The following is a 20,379-nucleotide window of genomic DNA, read 5'->3' on the forward strand; positions in this document are numbered from 1 at the left end:
GTTTGACCAGGAGAGAAATTGCGGGCATATCAATTTAATAAGAGAAGGGAGATGCACTTGATGGCATTGTGAGATTTGGGATAACCACGGCAAAAATCTTATTTCTGTTTACCTCGACTGAATCTTCTTGTTTTCGGCGGCGTTCGGGATTTAAGCAAGGCATGTGACGGCTGGTTTGGGGGAGGCAATATTATGGGTGACAGACAAGTTTTTTTTTTTTTGCTATTCCCTTTCGATCTTCACTGCGTTCTCACTGATAGTTACGTCTGGCTTCTTTTGTCTTTCATCCTGTTTTCAACAACATTAGTCAGGCGGCAGTAAAAAGCAACCGACAGACAACAGCATTAGAGTGGTTTATAGTCAGGCGTCAGAGGTGCATATAGGCGGTGGTTCCTATCTTCTTTATTTGTACGCCTTTTGACGAGGGATATCACTGGTTAGCTAAGCTAGCTGCTTCGGGTTTTGTACATATAGTTGCTTTTTTTTCTAGTTCAAGCGTAACTCAACCCAACCGCGATCATCGAACACAACCGCCAATGTTTCCCTTTTGCCATAAGTTGAATTCAGCGGTTCTCAATGCCAACAATAGTAGACAGTGCCGAACTTGCAATTTTGGCGTATGCTTCTATGATATACTCTTTCTATATGTGGGAGAATCACGGTGTGTCAGCGTGCCCTGGATCGTCAAAGCGACACGCTGTGTGCCACGTCTCTTGACTTTCAGCAGCCATATCTCGCACGAGTTTCGCGACGGCTTTGCTCACTTAGATGCGCCGCCGTCCCCAGGCGGGGCGCGAGGTCCCAGCATCCAATCTTGCATGGCTAACCACTCGCTCCAGCTCAATTCGGCGCTTTGAATTTCATGCTCGGTCGCGCCTTGGAGCGGTCGCAAGAATGGTACCATCTGGCCGCCCTCGACGTCGTAGCTTGACTTGACCTTGACCCAGTTCTCCGACTTGGCAGCGAACAAAAAGTTTCGTCTTTCCATATCATGAATCTGCCCAACACCTTCGCTCCAATCGTCGCCGAAGAAACCATGCAGGACGGCTGGCGTGTCGAAGCCGGTGGCAACCAGCCGACGGACGTAAGGCACCAGTGCAACGACGCCGGCCGAGTTATTATCCTCGTCTGAGGGCTCGGTCCCGCCTCTCCGTAACTTCTGAAAGGGAAGCAGAATATTCACAAAGGCTGCCACAGCCTGTACTGGGCCAGTATGCTGCGCATGCTCAACGAAATGTTTCTGACATTCGCGAAACTTGGGATACCACTCGAAAAGGTCGAATTGTGATTCTTGAAAAGGCTGGAGGTAAATCGAATTGGATTTTGCCGTTAACATGATGATTTCCGACGCAAGTTCAGATTCTGATCAATCTTCAAAAAGGGCGCGATTGCTGACTGCTTACGTGTTGAAAAGGCATTGGTGCTGAATTGAGTCCCCTCTCGTCACAAACTGCAACTTTTCTCAATGTCTTGAGAGTCTTATTCGCGAGACACTACTGATCGAAATTAGCACCGCTCGTACTCTAGGACAGCCTAGTCATGCCTTAGGATCGGTGGTGTGACCAGGAAGGAACTCCCGAAACGTAGCGGCGGAGTGCCAGCCAAGACGGATAAGTATAGTTGAACGCACGAAAGAGGAGATCTGAGATCAGCGCTGTGCAAGTCTGTATCCCTCACAGAAGAGTCGTGTTGGCCTCATACAGCGCAAATACTTAGTTTTGATGGTCTTTAGCAATACGGCAAACCAGCCGCGAAAGTCCCGATGTCCTGATCTCGTGCAGGAGATAATACAACTGGAACTAGTGTAACACACTGAGTATATATGATGTACTTTGCGGTCAATCAAATATGTTTTGGCGGCGTTCATCTCAAGAGTTAATGCATTTTACAATACGACCACGGCTCAACAAGAGACGCGCGGATAGGGTTCCTGATATAGTTTGATGTACCTGCGAGGCTAATCCGTGAACCGCCACATGGCTGCCTGCTACCGAAAATTTAGCTACATGGTTTACGAATTAATCCAGAAAAGGACGCACTTGCATCTCGCAACATCATGAGCGAGTGGGGAAGGCGGCGAAGGGGGCGTGTCATAGCCTTTCAGGTCTCACGGCCGTGGGCCAAAGCCATGTTTGAAACCGGGTTCTCTTGTAGCCACACCTCCTATGACGACTTCAAGGTGCGCTTCATGCTGCTTACTTGTCGTTTTTACGCTTGGTCGGTAGCCCACTAATTGCCCCGGCGGGAGGGCACCATGGCTCGTTGGAGGGACCAGATCGATCTGATACTGGGTCTGGTGATTAGCTATTCCTCATCTGAACCAAGTGACACATGCAAATTCGCTGGCGTGCAGCACAATACAATGCTTCTCGGATCCTTGTCTACCTGGGATGAGACATCAGAGAATGAAGACTGGGCACGTCAACATCGTGGCGGCCCACATCCCGTTACAACAGGGAGTAAGTACTTACTCTGATGTCTGGATGGGACTCCAGAGCTTGTAGGCCCGCCTTCCATTTTAACACTTCGTTTAGCGTTTCGATCTTACCAGGATAATTTCTGGTGCTCAGTTGCACCAATTGGTTACTACGGGAGAGAGCCATGCGAAAGTTTCTTGGAGAACACAGTGTTGTGTATGATAGAGCGTGTGTGTTTGGTCTGCAGCATTTAGTTTTCCAATACATCCGCTGGATCCAGTGTCAAACTCGGTCCTGGTGTCATTGACGGCACACCCTGCACGAAAACGGCTTCTAAGCCATCACGCTGGACCAAGTTGCCTTCAAAAGGCCATGCAATGGTGGTCCCTCGGCGAGACAAGAGGGGTTGTGGTCTGGGATTTTTAACTGTCTCCGCAGCAATATCCATTCAGCCATTCTCCTGATTCGCATTCTGGAATCAGTATTGCGCTGTGGGCGTGCCTAAGACCTTTGCCACTGTGCTCCCTGCCTCGTAGCAGCACATGGCGCGTGGCGTTGACTGCGGGAAGTTTCCGAGGCCTCGTCTGTGAAAAGCAACTCCCGGGTGGCGGGTGGCTATCAAGAGTGATTTGCGCGAGCCCGTTACTTACAAAGTTGCGATCTCACCCAAAGGAAAAAAAGTGACTTGTCAATTACTAGTACCAGCAGCCAACAGGGATCATGGACTGCCTCGGCAGCGGGGGCGGCAGCCGAAAATGACACCTCGTGCCACCTCCTATCCGGCACAGCTGCTGCCAAACCTGGCTTCAAAAAACATCGGCCAGTGAATTTGGCTATTCGGTATTTTCCGCGGTGCCGCACCTAGCGCAGCGGCTTCTATCAACCTGTTGTGCTGGGCAGAACCCTGGCAGCCATGTGGGCAGCCATATAGGCATAGAGGTGGCTGTGATTTTTTTGCTGTTCATCCCAAGTCTGAAAGCAGATCCAGCTGCATTGTGATTCCAGTACACTGGCCAGGGTCAACACAGAGGGCTGACTATTTATGTATGAGTGCTGGCTCAGATACCAGCTACAGCTGATCCTCTCATCGTGTCATCCGGCCATCATTGCACTCAGCGATCTAGTCTCGTCTGTACTGGAGGTATAGACTTGTTGGCAGTCCGTAGTGAATAGAAGACCGAGGATGCGAATGAACGAACATCGCAGTACGGATACGATGCATATCAAAGCCCTCAGCCATAGCGTATAGGCTTACAGAAAAGCTGCACTGGAGTATAGGTCAACTGAGCGGGACAATGTTTCCATAATATGGACTGGGCTTTGCCACTGCCGCTGAAACCCATTCTGTCAAACACTGTGCTTTCGTAGGTGAGCAAGTTCCCAGGGAGGAGGTGGTAAAATGATTTCAGCAGGTTTAGATAACACGAAAGAGATACAGGAGCCGGTAATTATGGCTACGGGTCTCGGGATTACGAGATAAGTAGGCGTACGCGGTAGCTTCTGTTTACCAGCTTTGTATGGACGCCTTGCTAGAGGCTCCAACTAAACTGCGTAAATTCCGACGGATAGGACACTTTAATTTGAGGTCGCTGATCGAAGCCCAAGAACCCAGTCGCTGGGTCCCCAGCAGTTTGCATGTCGGGAGCTGCCACTATCAGTAGTACAGCTGCGGATGCTTCTGCTGGCCAATCACCAGGCGCCGACGCGTCTTGTTAAACAGATCAAAGCAACAATTTTGAGCTGACAACACCCCTCATCAATACTTCCTTTATTTTCGGTACCAATGCCTACTTACAACCACTCCTTTCTCTGGCCCTGCTCTCGTTCAGAGCTCGCGATCATGTTAGAGTTCTACCACGCTGCTCTGAGTTTGCATTGTGCGCCGCCGGCCGCTCACTTTGCCAACGGCTCGGATGTTGCGTTGGCCCTCGACCTGGTTGTCTGGCTATTTTATTCAGCCCACCTTGTGACCTGGAGGGCTGCTTGGGCTGTTCGTTGAGGGTGCTTGGGTGCTTATCCTCGCCAAGCAGTAACAGGGGCACCCCCGCACCAATTCAGCTGAAGTCGCCCTGGACACCCGGGGGTACCTCCACAACCATCAATTCGCCGGCCTGCCTGCAGAATCTGGCATCATGCGATAAGTGGCGGTGCGCTAGTGGCCGTCTTGTTATGGCCATGTCTTTGTGTTGGAGCGGTGCAGGGAGGGGGTTGGGCCCCTGGTGGATAGCATCACCGTGCAGGACGCGAAAACTATCGGGGTCCTTGATGGAATCCCGAATCTACCGCTCCCGAAAGCCGAAATTTCACGTCAACCTTCTACGGCGGCTCAAGATACTGGTAAAGCCCAAGGGGAAGCGTTTTGGTCTCGGACACGGGGCTTACCCGTGGACCGTGGTGGCCGACCAATGCAAGTGAAAGCTGCAGGCAAACCAAGACTCGGCGCTCTGAGGACACTGAACTCAAGTTATGCCTCGGTGGCCTTTCTACGTATGGTTGGCGCGTGGGAATTCATTGTGATCTCTCGGTTCGCCTCAGCATACTTCTCCCTTCATAAAAGCTTTACTTTCAAATGCAAGACGCAAAATTGTCCGTCATGTATTGCTATTTGAAATTTTGTCCATCCTCGTACTGACTTCAGCCCGGCCTTCTTCCGCCCTTGGGCCGTTCATTTGTGGCCAAGCTACTCGCTCGCGACAACAAGCACAATCCATTCAATTATTGTCGTGATGCCTATATGCTTATGTAGCAACACGCATTAATTGGATAGCAGTTTAAAATTGGGGCAGATCTTAAGCATAGTAATGTTTCAATTTCGGCTACAATTATTTGAAGTTGGCAATAGCGCCAAGGCGAAACTGGAATGCTCAAAGTCTGTAGAAGAGACGGGTCAACTTGAGGGATGATTCATTCTCATCCTCTGGATCGCAATACAAGTGTAAGGCAAAGGAAGGCCTTAGTCTGCTGTACTAGGTAGTCTGCGTGTGCGGGGTTTCCCTCCTAAGCAAGACTTTCACCCTTCAGAGGGAGTGTCTATTATTTCACGGTTTTGTATGCATACCGCTGACGGTTGACTAACTTCTCGTACCAAAATAAAACTATGCAAATAATGGGCCACAATGTCTCCTAGTCTATGCGGAGTAAGCTTGAATCACCTTCGGAGCTTGATTATGGCAATATGTAGGTTTGCCTCTCCCCTAGGCCATGAACTCGAGCATGATCAGATAGGGTTAAAATTGAAATTTACCCATCCGTCATATTCAACTCTGCAGAGTCTCTCCCGTCAAAGAATCTCAACGGTCAGTTGCCATTTAATGTTTGAGTCGACGAAGTGGCATTTCGGCATAGTCACTCTGTACAGTCCAGAAGGCTAGTCACGACCATGGCGTTCCCGTTGGTTTATTACCAAAGACTGTAATGCTCCGCGCGTGGTAAGCTCTTTAACTGTTAATTTGTCCGTCGACTTAATGTTTCTCAGACCGAACTTACTTCCGCTCAAAACTTCATTCGATGGCTTGAATCTGGTTTGGTATATGGCCATGGAAGGGCGATTCTGGCCGATGAATCAATCAAAACTCCTCAGCCACAGCTCTCTGAAGTACCTTATGCAAGAGAATAGTCATTGCCTTTGCTCTAGTAGCATTCACAATAATTGATGCTTACTGTAAATGATGATTGTCCATTACAGAGCTAGTCCCGAATTAAGAAGCCCCCACGCCCGCCAACGCTTTCCCAATCAAAGTCTTCGCCCTGTCACTCAAGTCCATTTCCAGCGCAATTTCTTTGCCTTTCGGGCTCATCTTCCCCCACGTTTTCTTCAATATATTGACCAATTTCTCCTCATCAACGTCATCGCGTTTTTCAAAATCGTCAAAATGGTCGTCTAGAAAGACGAGGCAGGCAACGTCCTCGAGGACTTGGGCCTCCTGGTCCGAGTCGAGGTTCTCTTTGCGGATGAGCGCCGCAATGCGGTTGCGTCCTTCTTCAGGGATTGCCGGTTGTATTTCAGATGTGGCGAGCAGGTCTACTACTTGTGAAGCTGCCTGTGTCTTTTGCTTCGCGCGCCATGTTAAATACCCGCGCCGGGTCATTGGGAACGAGTTTCGCGGTATCTCCCATCTGCGCAGTGATTGAGACGTCAGTAGCTCGTGGTCTCGAAATGCTTTCGTGCTTTCCTGATCAAAAGCGACAGGGCATGCTTCTCTCGGCCGGCGGCAAACGTCGAAACAGCCATTTTGAGTGGTCGTACCGTCTAAAATGTTGTGCGCGGCATGCGACTTGTAGAACAGGAGATGCCTCCGGACAGCGAATTGCCAACCACGAGGTCATTTTCTCAGCGTAGTGTAGCTCATAAGGAACCTTCTCGTCACTGGAATTCTTCGCCTCACGCTTATCTTGTGCATGAGCATGATCGATAAGCGCAATAGCTTGAGCGAATTGGGCAGGCAATGGAGGGAGTGGAGGTAGAGGAGGTGCCATTGCTATTTGGACGGGTCAGTCAGTACCATGTGTGTTTGGAAGATTCGGCGTTGCGAATTTGAGGAGAGATAATCAATGCAGCCTGCATGTCTCATCAATCATCCGCAATCGGCGTGCGGCAATTGGTCTATCATTTATAGTATGTGTGGCCCAGATTACTCAGCTGTCAAGTGATCTGTACGTCCAAACATAGATAATAAAGGTTATTAATCAAGATAGAACTAATTCGAATACTGAGCATAAACGCGATCAATACTCTTCGAAGTCGTAGTATTTATAAATCAGCGCTGCTTGACATTTTGCCTCGCAAAGGTAATTCTCGAAGGTTTCTTGCGAAACGTCTGTAATTTGGGTTGATTGGATAAGCAAACGAAGAGGCTGCGCGCCGCCTATTCACGGTGCTTTCACGTCACCCATATGCTAGCACCTCCCTCTTCGCAAGCTCATATGCACAACACTTACATTATTCCATTAAAAGAAAAAGAGATTGCTAGCCCACAGTACTTTCTATCTTGCCGACAGCAATGGCGGACGACGAGGCTGCAGACGAAGCCGGGTCTGGTGTCTGTTCAAACTCGTCAAAATACGAGGAAAACGACACTGAAGCCTTACAGAGCTCTTCAACAGATTTCTCCGAAGCAGTTTCCTCCATTAACCAGCGTAAATTAGACAGCGGCTCGAGCAAAGAGAAATGTTTGGCAAAAGGGGAATATTCCAGAAAGAGTCTACCCAGAAGCCACAACTGTACAAGGAGCGCAGAAGAGCATTCATCTAGTTGCTCTAAAAGCTCAAAAAGCAGATCCAACAGACTCTGCCTCGAAAGATGCGACAGCACGGATTTAATTCCGGGCTCGGAGGATACGGAAAGCGATGCAGTGACATCGTCCGTAGACGCAGCCTCGTCAGAAATTTCGGACAAAGATCAAGGGCTACCGAGCTGCGAAGGAGACAATTATGATATTTTGAAGTTGAAAGAAATTCTAAAAGCTGCAGAGAGCAAATCACGGTGGTCCCTTTCGGAAGATACCCTTCTCCGATCCCTAAAAGAGGCCAACGACAACTTGAGCTGGGTGGACATTGGCAAGAGCCTCAACCGAGGCAAAAGCGAATGCAAAGGTCGCTGGAAATTGATCAAGCATCGGGTTTCTGAGCAGCTAACTGGGCCAGGGGCCAGGATGGAGGACAGTGCAGAGTGCAGAACGCCGGCGCCGACTAAGACCACAGCCGATGGTGATTCCAAGACTGCAGCATCATATGGCAAGCAGATGGCGATCGGCCAAGTATCACACATATCAGTTGAAGACCTGGCCGAAATCCAGTATCAGAAGCGGTATTGGCATGAATATATTGGCCGCTACCTCTACCCAGCGTCTATTAGGATCGAGCCTGACGCGCACTTTTCGCAGAGCGACTGCCACGTGCTTGGGATGATAGACGCACGTTACCAGCGCATGCGCTGGCTGGAAACCCAGGCGCGCTTTTACAACGAGACGGGCCGCATGGTGCCGTTGGAAGTGATTCGCAGGAAGTGTGACGCGGCGGTCAGGACCGAGTCCAATATTGCTGACTGGTTGGAGAGAATTAACAATTGAAGCAAGCGATACAGGGCTATCGCTATTTACCGCCCTAGAATAAAAAAATGACATGATTCGCCTCTCGTTTCAGCCTATCGCTATTCGGTTGTTCACATGCGAGATATCGCACAAAGTTGCGCATAGTAATACGAAGAATTCACCATCCTCGGAAGTACTCACAATCCTCGAAGACAACATCACCCGTGGGGATCGAGCACCGAACAATGATACAGTGTCCCGTCCAGAGCTAGATAAACAATGCCAAGACTTCGCGTCTGTTCTTTGGACATATATACAGTGTTTCTTCACCTTAAACGCCACGTCACCTGTGCCATTTTTCCCCTGTTCAACCAAACTCCGTCCAAGCTCTATAGCAAACAAATACTCCGAAGCCCGGGTTGTGACGATCAGCATAGACGTGCCAGGGTGATCAGCAGCAAATTGGAATCAAGGTAGGCACCGCGAGCAGGAGGGGACAAGGGCTTCATATAGCATTCTCCATTCCTGGAGGTAGCCTTTCCGTTGGCGGCGTGGAATGGGTTATCTCGACACGCTTGCCCTTGGTCACGGAATTAGTAGTCCCTAAGCCTCTCTTCATCATCTTGCCCAGCACCGTAACTAGCTCGCAGGCGTCCCGGAACATATCGTCGTCCATTCCCTCGGTCGCATCGTAGACCTCGGCAACCGTCTTCTTGGCGAGCTGTCGGCTCGATTCGGCATCGTGGACGCACTCATATAGAAAGGCGGCATATTCGGTTTTGACGGAGAGTCGCAACGAATGTGAGCCCCAAAGCAATTGGTCGGCTAGATCCATGGCCTCTTGGAAATATTCATGGGCCGTGGGTAGATAGTCCCTTTCGGGTAACAAAAACGATGGGGGGAGGAGCGCAACCTGCGTCTCAAACCCCGGGGGTGGCCCGACAGGTCCGCCCTCCAGCGCATGCGTGGGCTGGACGGAGGAGGAGCGAGAAATGGGATCGCCGTCGACACCGAGCAGCCCATGGTTGTCCTTGTACACAGGCGCGAAGGCAGCAGATATCGCTTCCGGAGTCCAGCTACCGATTGTCGAAACGGGGGGTGAGTTATGAAACAGGACGAATATATGATGGAAGCTCGCACGAAGCTTGTATGCGAGAACCTTGAGCTCAACGTAGTTGCCAACCATTGGTATGACATATTGCTGCAACATGACGAGACCCTCTCGAGAGAGCCAAAGAATGTGTAGAATGCGTCGGAGAAAGAGCGGTGATGTGACTGGCGTGGGTTTGCGCTGCTTCTTGGCAGCGACGAGTTGCTCGGCGAGATTAAGAGAAAGACCGAGGATCTTGAATAACATTGAGGATAGCAACGGGTTATCTTGTTCAACAGCCCTGGCTAGTCTGCCAAGGAACTTCTGGTCAACCTCGGAAGACGCCATCCAGTACGTTGTGAGACCCGACACAAGCTGTTCCAGCGGCCGTCTACCCGAATTCCCCAGAGGTCGGTGCTGGCGATGCTGTGGCGGCCGTTCAACTGAGCTGGCAGGGCCAGTGTGCACTGGAAAAGACAGTTATTTAAAAGAATGAACAGTAAGATGAGACCATGCAAGAAAGAGGAGCAATGCGGTTTGAAGGAGCTTAACAACGTCGGCGTTCCCACAGTTGGGCCTTCTGAGGCCAATAAGTGCGGCCCGAGCCCTGGCAATGCGGCGCTAGAGAGGCAAGCGATGCAGGAGAGCAGCGACAGCTGGCGGGCCGTGATTGGGTCCTGGGGCGTGGCAACAAGCAGCTGTGGGAAGCCAATGATGATGGAATGAGGCGATGCAGAGCTTCTGCGACGTGGCCAAGGAGGATAGGGGGCTTGATCAGGCTGATTGATGCAGGACGGCAAAAGCAATTGCGTGCAGGATCGGTCAAATGCAGTCATCGCAATCGCATGGACATATGGACAGGCAGGGGACAGAAGCGATAGAGAGCGAAGGAGAGAGAACGGACAACGGCAGTGTTGCGCGGTACGTGGGCGGTCTGACTTACCTTGGTGCTGAAGCTCTACAGCAGTCATGGAAGCTGTGACACGAACAAGTCGCGGACGCTCATGGCTCGCAAGCGGCCTGAACTTCGGGTACGCAGAACAGTCCACCTCCTCTGTAGGTCAGTTTGACGTACAGATAGTGCCTACCCTACCTAGCGATGAGGTGGGCAACAGCGAAGATGACCCGCGAGCTGTTTCGTGCGGGAGCAGGAAAGTAATGCGGGAGGCTGGGTAGCGGCGTCGGTGTTGGCGTCGGCAATGAGCGGACATGAAGATAGAGCAATAAGTTGCCCACTGTCGGTTTTAGGGAGCACGAAAAGAGCCTGAAAGCGCAGGGCCAAGGGGCTCTGCGAGTGGGCAAGCTGCCCCAGTGCAATTCAGGACTTTGAGGCGGATCGCCGTAGGTTTGTGTGAGGAAAGGATGAGCCAGCGTGTTGGGTGTCAGGTAGGTAAGTACTAAGGTGTCCAAGTCGCTTTTTGGGTGAGCCGGGGAGGGCCGTTGAGGAGGGTGGCTTGGCGGCCGCTAAACTGTATCAGAGCACAACAAAACAGCCACCGGCCGTTACGAAATAGATCATACCTAGGTAGCTCATAGGTAGCAACCTACCATCCCGTACCGACACAGCGAGCGGGTTCCTCTTCAGTAACTTCCTTGGCCCTTTCCAGTAATATGATGATGATATGCCAGCGCGGTGTATTGCCGGGCACCAACCCATTCGTCTGTTGCGCTGCGGCCCCTAGCTGCCTAGCATTGTTCTTTGTGCACCTAGCTGTATCAGGTTGTATGCCAGGGACCAGCCACCCCCCCCCCCCGGACAGGAAGTGCTTCGCATGCACTCAACAGCCTCCTGCTCACTCGCTTGTGGGACTAACTATACTCTGCAAGCCGCCGTCTGTGCCAGGATCCCTGCCGTGTGGCTGGCCTTTCTACCAGTACAACATCTGTTCTAGCGGTGAGGGAATCTGGCTGTGGGATTGGTCTCCATTCATATCTGCTAATCTACTTGCTCCGTAGTTTTTTTTGGTCATGTCGTCTGCCATTACAGTTTTAGGGATGATCAGTTTCTACTCAAATGCGATAATACGGACCTAGTTTTGATCGTGTGAACGCTCACTCAATCAATCACCACATGCCCGTTCTTGAATCTGCACTCTAACAGCCACCATTCCAATTAGCATCAGATCTCACTCCGTACATCTTAGTATGTCGAACCGACCTGGTACTTGTTCATCAAACTAACATCGCTCGATCGGAATATGGACTTCAAACGCGGTGCAGTATCTTATGGGATGGACAGCTGGCTCTACAGTCTGCTCGCATACCAGTAAATGCACTACATGCCTCGTACTAATAATTCCTACTATATACCGTCTCCGTTTTAGCCAAGCTTTATCAAATCCCTTGCCACTTAGTCGTAACGAGTGCCTTGCCGTGCTTGACTACTACAGGCCCAGGAAACCCGAAATATATGCGACATGCGACATTCGCAAAATAGTTCGCATCCAGGTCGCTGTTTAGTAATGGATGAGAAACCTAGTTTCTTCCTCGCATAGATCCGCCGTGTCGCCCGCGTCGGCTGTCCTTGATCAAGAATGATTCTACAGCGGAACCAGTATCGCCTTTATATCGCTCCGGCCCGCCTGCGGATACGATTTTGATACTATTGCCCAAGGTAAAGGCAACGGACCGGAGGCCAATCTTCGCCTTCGGCCCTAACCCGGGCACGACCAGGAACTCTTCTGAGCCAGGCCCCTCATTAGCCAGCGGCCGAACCTCGTCTGCCTCAAACTGTTCATCGGTAGCAGCTGTCCAAGCCTGCCACTTCGTAGTTTGGCCAAGATCTCTACGTGCGGCAGCCGATCTCCGCCGGTAGTCTTGGCGCTTGGTGTTTCGAGAGTGGTTCGCTTCTTGCCGCACACCAATGACGCTTCTCCCTTTGACAATCTCCCATGTGCCGGGGTCTTTGATTCGTTTCTTGGTCACTATTGCCTCCTCCCATGTACACCATCCTCCGCCAGCACTTCCTGATGGTGCACAGGCTGCAATTGCCTCGCTTCCTTCTGCAGGATGATAGCTGGTCACAATGCATTCTTCGGTATTTGATGCAACATATCCAAGGGTTAAAGTACTAAACCCAGATCCAGAGAGCGACGTATTATGTCGGGCGTCGGAATGCTCGCACTGGATTGACCGCGGTACCATGGGCTCTGTCGCAAAAATATGCTGTACAACGCCGTCATTCGCACTAACTAGGTATACAGACCTGACCGACCCAATGAGGAACAAAGGGTGGGGAGAGAGCGGCACTACTTGATGGAGCGTCGTATCGCTTACAGAATTCAATGGTAAGCTCTCGCATTTCCAGCCGGCCTTCGACTCTCTTGATATGAAAGCTTCTCCATTTCGTGAAAGTGATAGGATCTGCAGCGCCCTTGCAGTGGTCGAACCTGGTCAAACAACTATTAGCAAGTTAAATACATTCAAATCGAGAAAATGCACGACCCACCCTTGTATATCAGGGCGCGAGCCGTGAGCAGCTGTCCTTGACAGGCGGTCGACCCGCGTCGGCAATCATTGCCAACGACTGAAACATCTGTCAATGACCCATCTTTCTTCACAATAACAAGTCTGGGATTCTTCTGACTTGATTCTGGGTGGAAACAGAAGACCTCCGGCGTATGGCTACCGGAATTCAGTTGAATAGGCTCACTCCAAGCATGGTCCACCAGATGCCACAGCCATATTTGAGTCATTGACATAATCGCCAGCCATTTCGATTCTGTATCCACTGCAATCCCCAAAATAGGAAACAGATCTCGTCCGCCCAGCTGGCTTGTACCAGGCAGCTCGTAGTCTGTGCCATCTGAGCGAACATTCCATACTCGTATGGTTCGGTCCAGCCCTGCAGAAACAATTTGGCCATCCGTTGACGCCGCGATCATCGCAACATCCAGAAGATGGCCTCCAGATAGGGTTTTGACGGACAATGACGGGTTCGCTGCAGATTCGGGGAGATCACCTTTCGTATCCTCGTCTGCCAGAAGTAAATAGCTTGCGAGAAGTCGAAGGCAAGCACCTACCAGAACTATCGAAATGACGAACTCGGCCAACTGGTGATCAACGAAATCATATGCCGCGGGCAGAAACTTCTTTTTTTGCTGTGGTGGCATTCGATTTGAGTTCTTCAGCACAAACACCAGAGGATCATACACTTTGGCCGTATAACTGAAGGCTGAGGGCTTGATGGCGTTGATGACCTCCTGAGCAGTCTCGTGATCTTGAAGACGCAGCCAAGAGTTAGGAGATCTTGCTTGATGTATTTCTTTAAGTGGCAAATATGTGTCATCCGTGGCTGGTGGTTTCCACGGTGACGCGCCAAACAGACGCTTGGCAGGTTCCCAGACACCAACATCCCCGAAGAAGTGCCATTGGGCAATTATTACGAACCCAATCATGACGATTGTGCCCGCAATCCTGGTAGAGAGTGCAACCCTGCCTTTCAAAAAGTTGAACATCCACGACGGTCGGTCTTCCAAAAGTTCATAAGTGTTGTTATGCCTCAGCTTGCTGGCTTTAGAGAGCTCATCTTCGAGTTCAATCCTTCGCACATCAACGCTCAAAATAGAGAGGAAGAATGTCGACAGATAAAAGTAATCAAACATCGTAGCAATAGCAGCAAATATGCAAAATCCAGCGACACCAGGGGAGACAACTGTTGAAAGCCCAACCAAGATGGCCACATTTTGCATTGTACTTGCGAGTGCTATGTGCGCCGTCTGGCCAAAAGCTGAGCCAACGCGGCTGCTGGAACTGTTCTCAGAAGGCGTAAGAATGACGGCGTAGATTAATCTAAACATATTTTCCAAGCTGATGGCGAGGATCACCAATGGATAAGCTGCTCGAGGGATGCGAGATAAGTCAATATCAAGGACTGCACATACAGTCAAGCTGGACATGATGGATAGTAGTATTTGCGTTATGACCATGGCTGTCAGTCCGGTTTTCGACTTGATAGCTCGAAGCTTCGAAAGGCGCGTGAGGAAATAAATGCACATGAGGCCATATGCCAAAGCAAGGCTAATCATATCGTACAGCGACATTGGCCGGAATTGGAACTCGTATAATTGACTGCTTTCGATTTCCCCACTAGGTGGATATATATCCCATCTGTCTTTGGATTTTTTAGTGAGCAGTGGCGCATTTTTTTCCCACTGACGGCCAACTGGAGAGTCGCGGAGGTATAGAAGAGTGATCACAAGTGCATCAGCCGCCAAAAGCTTTCTCTCTGCGAATCTCTTTCCGCTAAAAACGATCGAATGTCTGAGTGTAACATTAGCTGATGTAGATTGTGTCTTTTTCTCATTGACAGTGGTAATCAAATCTGCATCTGCCAAAATTTGCTGATGCGAGCAATCCCAGTAGAGGAGTGGGGAGTGAAAGAACCAAGACTGGTTTGTGAGTCCGTTGACAATATGAACCGCGTCTCTGTCCCTTATTGACATGGACCAATCATCATCATGTAGAGAAGAAAGGCCCCGTGATGCGGCTGGTGAGAATTTCTCTGTTGGTCCAAGAAGCTCATCTTGGAGCTCTAAGGCGGAGCTCAAAAGATCAGTGTTCAGTGCTCGCATGTAATCACCATGAACCCAGATAGATCTCATAATTATATCTGGTAGAACGGAAGCCTCTCTCCTCAGTGGCTGTGCAACAGTCCAGACATGATGCGGGAGATTTGAAGCGCCGTTCGTGAAGTCATCTGTGAAAAGATATGGAATGGGATAGATCAGGATGGTGGCAACGACACCGGATATCAGGAGCGCCAAAATAACATGGTGTGCAACGTAATTACCATAGCGAGTAAATGCGACACGAACAGTATTTGAAGGCGACAAGGCCGGAGCTTCCGTAGTTCTGTGATTTGTTAACGTCCAAAGGGCAGTGGCGATACGCGACCGAGTTCTTACCCCCGGAGTGGATAAAGCAAGTACCATATCATGATTGTCGTAGTTATATCACTATTTCTATAAATTTGGGTCCAGCTGGCCCAGCAGCGTTAATCGACGACCGCGATTATTCAGCCGGAATGAACGGAGCATCACTGTGTGGCGCGATTGAATGTTTGCTCGTCTCGCGGATCGGTGATCTGACATGCAGTTGCTCTCAATTCCCCTATCGGTCGATAACTTGAATTTCCGGCATTTTATACATCCAAAGTGTGAGTTAGCGACTGTGGAAACGAAATTGTGATGAAGTGCGTGAGAGTACAGAGATGCAGGTTTGACTTCCGTCGCCGTACACGCAAATGGGAACAGAGTGGAGCCAGGATCCGGAGTTCCAGGCAGGCACCTTGACACTGTTGACCGCCCAAAACAGGGGTGGGGGGTAACCACGAGGAAGGAGACTGATCGCCTGTCTGCTTCTTGCTTTTCCACACCGTTCTCTAACTAGTTATTGCCAGCTGAAATCATTATCTACTGTATACACGCCAACCGCTGCAAGCTGTAGAAGCTCTTGAGCATGCCGGTACCTGTGTCCTAGCATGGGATGTAGAGCCTGATCCTGTATGGCCGGTCTACATAACAATGAACCCGTTCACATACCCATATGCAAAAAAATTGCCAATCAAAAAAAGAAAGAAAGAAAGAATCTCTCTTCTTGAAGTACCGGTAGTTTGCTGTGTATCCGGATGAACAGTCCAGACGCCCACTGAAGGGGAGTGCTGCAGAACCCCACCGATGGGCAGCCATCAGCTGTCAGGGCTTTCGAAACGCATATCCGAAGGTGCTCCGACTGCAGTTACTGTGTACTCCCTACTCGACGAATTGCTAATGTCTCATCAAGATGTCCCCAAAACAAGAGCAGCACTCTATAGAGCGAGCTGTGGAGCAGCTCATTACAACCTATGGAGAAATCAATAGTTCTGCCATCGAGGAACTTGACTCCGAACCAAGTCCGCTCGACTTCATGCGCTATGTCGCTTGCAATACGCCGTTCGTTGTCCGCGGGGGTGCATCTTCTTGGAGAGCCTTCCACAAATGGGATAAAGATTACCTCATCTCTGCCTTGGCCGGCCAGTCGGTAAATGTCGCGGTTACGCCGTACGGGTACGATTCATCCCGGATTATCAGCATTTACCTTCGAATACTTACCCAGTTCTGTTTCAGAAATGCAGATGCCCCCACCATGTCGCTCGCTCATGGATTTCCTCTGTTTGCAAAGCCGCACGAGGAATTTCAGCCATTTGAGGAGTTTCTCGATTACATTATTCGCCAGGAGATAGACCCTGGCTTCCCAAAAGATGCCGAGGTCCGCTATGCACAGACACGTAGGTCGACGAGGTCCACACACAACACACCTTCTCGTGAGCTAACTCCATCAATGTAGAAGATGATAACCTTCGACAAGAATACCAGTCTCTATCCCAAGATGCGCAGAGAGATATACCTTTCGCCAGGATAGCTCTTCAAAAGCCACCTGAAGCGGTCAATATGTGGATAGGAAATTCGAGGTCGGTTACGGCCACACATAAAGACAGCTTTGAAAACATATACGTTCAAGTTCGTGGTCGAAAGCACTTTGTTCTTCTGTCGCCACTTCACCATCATTGCATGAATGAAAAGCCGCTTCAGCCAGCAACGTATGTGAGAAACTTGCAAGGACAGCTTTCTCTGCACCTCGATGAGGATACGACTCCTGTTCCATTTGTTACATGGGACCCAGATCATCCTGAAAAAGACCATACGCCGTTCTCACGCTTTGCGCAACCGATTCGGGTCACGCTTGAACCCGGTGATATGCTCTATCTTCCCGCGATGTGGTATGTCTGAATTTAATACGCTTGGGCTGAAAAACTAACTGCGACCATAGGTACCATAAGGTCACACAATCAGTTACGGAAAATGACCCTAACAGTTTTGTGATAGCAGTAAACTACTGGTGAGGGAGCACCCTTGTCTCATCGCAAGTCGGTAGGTGCTAGCGAACTTGGCAGCTAACAACATGATTGACAGGTACGACATGAATCTCACAGGTCCTTTGTTTCCTACAGTGTCTTTCCTCCGCGACATCACGATGCCAGAGGCATAGGTAGAAAAAAGAGATAAGAACTTGTTGAAAATATTCAGTCCTCATCATACACCATATCTCTACTTCGTCTTCCTTTGTGAAACCCTCTTTTGTGCTCTTAGTTCCTTCTTCATTCTTGCATCGACAATTCTGTAACGGCCCTTTACACCATTAGGTCGGCCTTTGATGCCCTTGTTCGCACCACGCGCGACAACCAGTCTGGCTGGCTGGCTGGGCTTCTTGCGTGCGGCTTTGCTCAGCAATTTTGTGATGCTGTCGGCCTTTTCCTTTTCTGTCATGCCCTCGTCAGCTGCCAGCATGTCTGACTTCTTCTTGAGGCGCTCCAGCTTTTGAGCAGCTTTGATCTTCTTCCTGGCTTTTGCCTCCCGAACCTTCTTGATTGGTCGCGCGTTGAAAGCTCGCAGCTTTTCCTTGATTGCCTGGGCGGCAGCCTTAGAAATAGGCTTGTGAGGCTTATCATGCTTGGATTCATCCTCGATGAACCATTCAGGAAGTCCATCACGGTCGCGGAAAGCGTGCTTATTGAAACCATCGTCAATGACATCTTGGCTCGTCCTCTTGCCGCTGGCTAACTGATGTGCTAGTGTCATAGCTTCAGCAGTAATAATATCGATATCTAATAGCAATTGGGTTAGCAGCAGGCTTTCACGTGTATTCACTTGATTCTGACCTAATTTGCCATCTGGGCGCCTCGTTTCCTTTCTGTCCCAATCGTCCTCTTCATCCGCACCGCGAGCGACTTCGACTATGTCACCATTCTCCATCGCACTTGTGCGAGTACTGAAGCCGCTACTGGTGACAGTGATCTTTTGTTGCTCCTTTCTTATTTTGGCAGTAGACATCAGCTTGCGGATTTCCTCGTCGTCATCGGCGACATTCTCCTCGGTCTCGATGGCCTGTGGAAGTGTTTCGGTAATTCCTTTGAAGATGTCTTGGTTGAAAAAAGCAGCAGCTCGGCTAGAAAGTCCATTTCCGTTACTGTGATCATCATCAAAGCTCTTTAGGAGACCTTGAGCAGGGCCGTCCTCCTCGTCAGAAGAGGATTGGTCTTCTTCTTCCAAAGCACTGGAATCAGACTCTTCGCCTTCACCTGCAGACAGACCCTCCCATTCCTCGTCACCCCGCTGCTCCCTTGCTTTCTTAGCGCGATACTTCGCATCAGACTCAGCTTTGCGCTCCTTATAGTTTTCATACATAGAATCCAAGTCTCGCTCAAGTCGGTCTTCTTCAGTATCACTCTCGTCTTCATCGCAGCCAGAATCTTGTTCGAAAGAAGGTTTAGCTTCCGATATTGTCGCCATTCTACCACGATTCAGTCGGCGCATGGTTTCGGTTTTATCCGCGGATTTCAGCGCAAACATCGAGCCTTCTCCAATTGGGCCGGCTTCTTCCATACCAATATCCATCGGGCTGATCATGTTCATCTGCATGCGAACAATCTCTTTCTGCTTCTTCTCATTTTCTCTCCTCTTTTCTCTCTTCCTCTTGGCGCTATCTCGATCTCGCATGGCTTGCAACTCTTCTTGAATTTTGATCTCTTCATCCATTTCCTCAACTTCGGCAACTTCTTCTGATGTCTCGGCTACTGCTTTTTCCTTTGTGGCCAGCCCGAATATTTCACGGACTCTCAATCTCCATTTCAAGAGGAGTTTGAAGTCCCTGCGTCCAAGAATCTTTAGATCCGAGCAGCAGTCCCGAATTTCAGGGGTTGTCTCCGGCAGCTTGTCCAGGGCAGCCAATGCAACATCTCCCTTGAGAGGTTGTTGGAACGTGAGTTTGTTCGAACTTCCCAGTATGGCTATCGGGTCCACAGTTTGAATGAATTCAGTCGCCGGTACTTCCTTGTACAGCGTGTAGTCGCCTTCCTCGTAACCTTCTCGCTTTCTCTTCTTCACTTCAGGATTGTAGACTTTGGCTTCGTTATTGGGCGTGGCCCCAGCTAATTCAGCAAATACTGATCGAGGATCCAGGAATCGGGGATCAATACGCTTCGGAGCCTTGTAGCCTCTGCAAACAACAAAGATTTCGGCGGAGACGTTGCGAGAGGACGGTGGCTTCGTTGCTTCGACGTGGGTGAATAGTTGATTCAAGACCCACAGCAATGGGTTGTAATCTTTCGATCGGAAAACCTTCGTAACAAAAGTACCACCTTCGACCAAGAATTCAGTTGCAAGCTTCATGGCTTGCAACGCAAGCTCTGCCTGGTTGAACGAATCCTGCGCCCAGGCAGTACCGACATTAGGCGCGCCATCATGAAGAACAGTATCGGCTTTCCATGTTTTCAGGTGTTGTCGAATTGTTGCTCGACACTTCTCGGTCGTGATATCGCTCTGGAAAGTGATTACTCTCGGTATGGGTTTGATAGGCGCCAAATCAACACCGACAATCAGGCTGTTGACGGGCATGACTTCAGAAGCGACTTGACACCAAGACTAAATAGGCAAATCAATATTAATACCGGGGGGAAGAAGGTGAGGGACAACCCAATAAAATAGCTCTTACTCCGGGCGCAGCGCAAAGATCCAGTAGGACCTTGCTCTTTTCCAAGAACCCATATTTCTTGTTCAATTGCACGAGTTTGAAGGAAGCTCTTGCTCTATATCCCTTTTCTTTTGCGAGTTTGTACCATTTGTCCAAACGGCCTTTGCCGTGCTTCTTTTGAATCGCCATTGCAACCTAGGAAGCTTAACCAGGAAATCCGAGGGTCTCTTTTTCCAGGTTATCGCCAGAAATTTCGCTTGGAATTGGGCCTGATAAGACCATCACGTGGAGATAATATCGTTGTGGGGCACATGGCTAACAGCGACGCCATGTG

The 20,379-nt window shown here is 49.9% G+C and overlaps 7 protein-coding genes across 7 annotated transcripts; 2 read left to right on the top strand and 5 right to left on the bottom strand.

The window, feature by feature from the left end:
* Window positions 1-760: 760 nt before the first annotated feature.
* V2A60_004601 (uncharacterized protein) lies at window positions 761-1,336 on the bottom strand (the record flags this gene model as incomplete). Its single annotated transcript, XM_083255918.1, has 1 exon — window positions 761-1,336. One exon carries the CDS (start codon window positions 1,334-1,336, stop codon window positions 761-763), a length of 576 nt encoding a protein of 191 aa, XP_083112044.1.
* Window positions 1,337-6,115: 4,779 nt separating this feature from the next.
* V2A60_004602 (DUF4202 domain-containing protein) lies at window positions 6,116-6,648 on the bottom strand (the record flags this gene model as incomplete). The annotated part of the gene is made up of 2 exons (XM_083255919.1): window positions 6,116-6,533; window positions 6,605-6,648. 2 exons carry the CDS (start codon window positions 6,646-6,648, stop codon window positions 6,116-6,118), a joined length of 462 nt encoding a protein of 153 aa, XP_083112045.1.
* A 769-nt stretch (window positions 6,649-7,417) lies between these two features.
* On the top strand, window positions 7,418-8,485 carry V2A60_004603 (uncharacterized protein; the record flags this gene model as incomplete). Its single annotated transcript, XM_083255920.1, has 3 exons — window positions 7,418-7,553; window positions 7,887-8,009; window positions 8,061-8,485. 3 exons carry the CDS (start codon window positions 7,418-7,420, stop codon window positions 8,483-8,485), a joined length of 684 nt encoding a protein of 227 aa, XP_083112046.1.
* Window positions 8,486-8,951: 466 nt separating this feature from the next.
* Window positions 8,952-9,803, bottom strand: V2A60_004604 (uncharacterized protein; the record flags this gene model as incomplete). The annotated part of the gene is made up of 1 exon (XM_083255921.1): window positions 8,952-9,803. One exon carries the CDS (start codon window positions 9,801-9,803, stop codon window positions 8,952-8,954), a length of 852 nt encoding a protein of 283 aa, XP_083112047.1.
* Window positions 9,804-12,011: 2,208 nt separating this feature from the next.
* On the bottom strand, window positions 12,012-14,434 carry V2A60_004605 (sterol-sensing domain of SREBP cleavage-activation-domain-containing protein; the record flags this gene model as incomplete). The annotated part of the gene is made up of 2 exons (XM_083255922.1): window positions 12,012-12,538; window positions 13,318-14,434. The coding sequence occupies 2 exons, from the start codon at window positions 14,432-14,434 to the stop codon at window positions 12,012-12,014; spliced, it is 1,644 nt and encodes a 547-aa protein (XP_083112048.1).
* A 1,885-nt stretch (window positions 14,435-16,319) lies between these two features.
* Window positions 16,320-17,564, top strand: V2A60_004606 (cupin-like domain-containing protein; the record flags this gene model as incomplete). Its single annotated transcript, XM_083255923.1, has 5 exons — window positions 16,320-16,582; window positions 16,643-16,803; window positions 16,863-17,295; window positions 17,346-17,414; window positions 17,489-17,564. The coding sequence occupies 5 exons, from the start codon at window positions 16,320-16,322 to the stop codon at window positions 17,562-17,564; spliced, it is 1,002 nt and encodes a 333-aa protein (XP_083112049.1).
* A 59-nt stretch (window positions 17,565-17,623) lies between these two features.
* On the bottom strand, window positions 17,624-19,969 carry V2A60_004607 (27S pre-rRNA (guanosine2922-2'-O)-methyltransferase; the record flags this gene model as incomplete). Its single annotated transcript, XM_083255924.1, has 2 exons — window positions 17,624-18,180; window positions 18,235-19,969. 2 exons carry the CDS (start codon window positions 19,967-19,969, stop codon window positions 17,624-17,626), a joined length of 2,292 nt encoding a protein of 763 aa, XP_083112050.1.
* Window positions 19,970-20,379: the final 410 nt, after the last annotated feature.

The sequence above is a fragment of the Cordyceps javanica genome, chromosome 3 (genome assembly GCF_051103115.1).
Source record: "Cordyceps javanica chromosome 3, complete sequence".
Classification (NCBI taxonomy): Eukaryota; Fungi; Ascomycota; class Sordariomycetes; order Hypocreales; family Cordycipitaceae; genus Cordyceps; species Cordyceps javanica.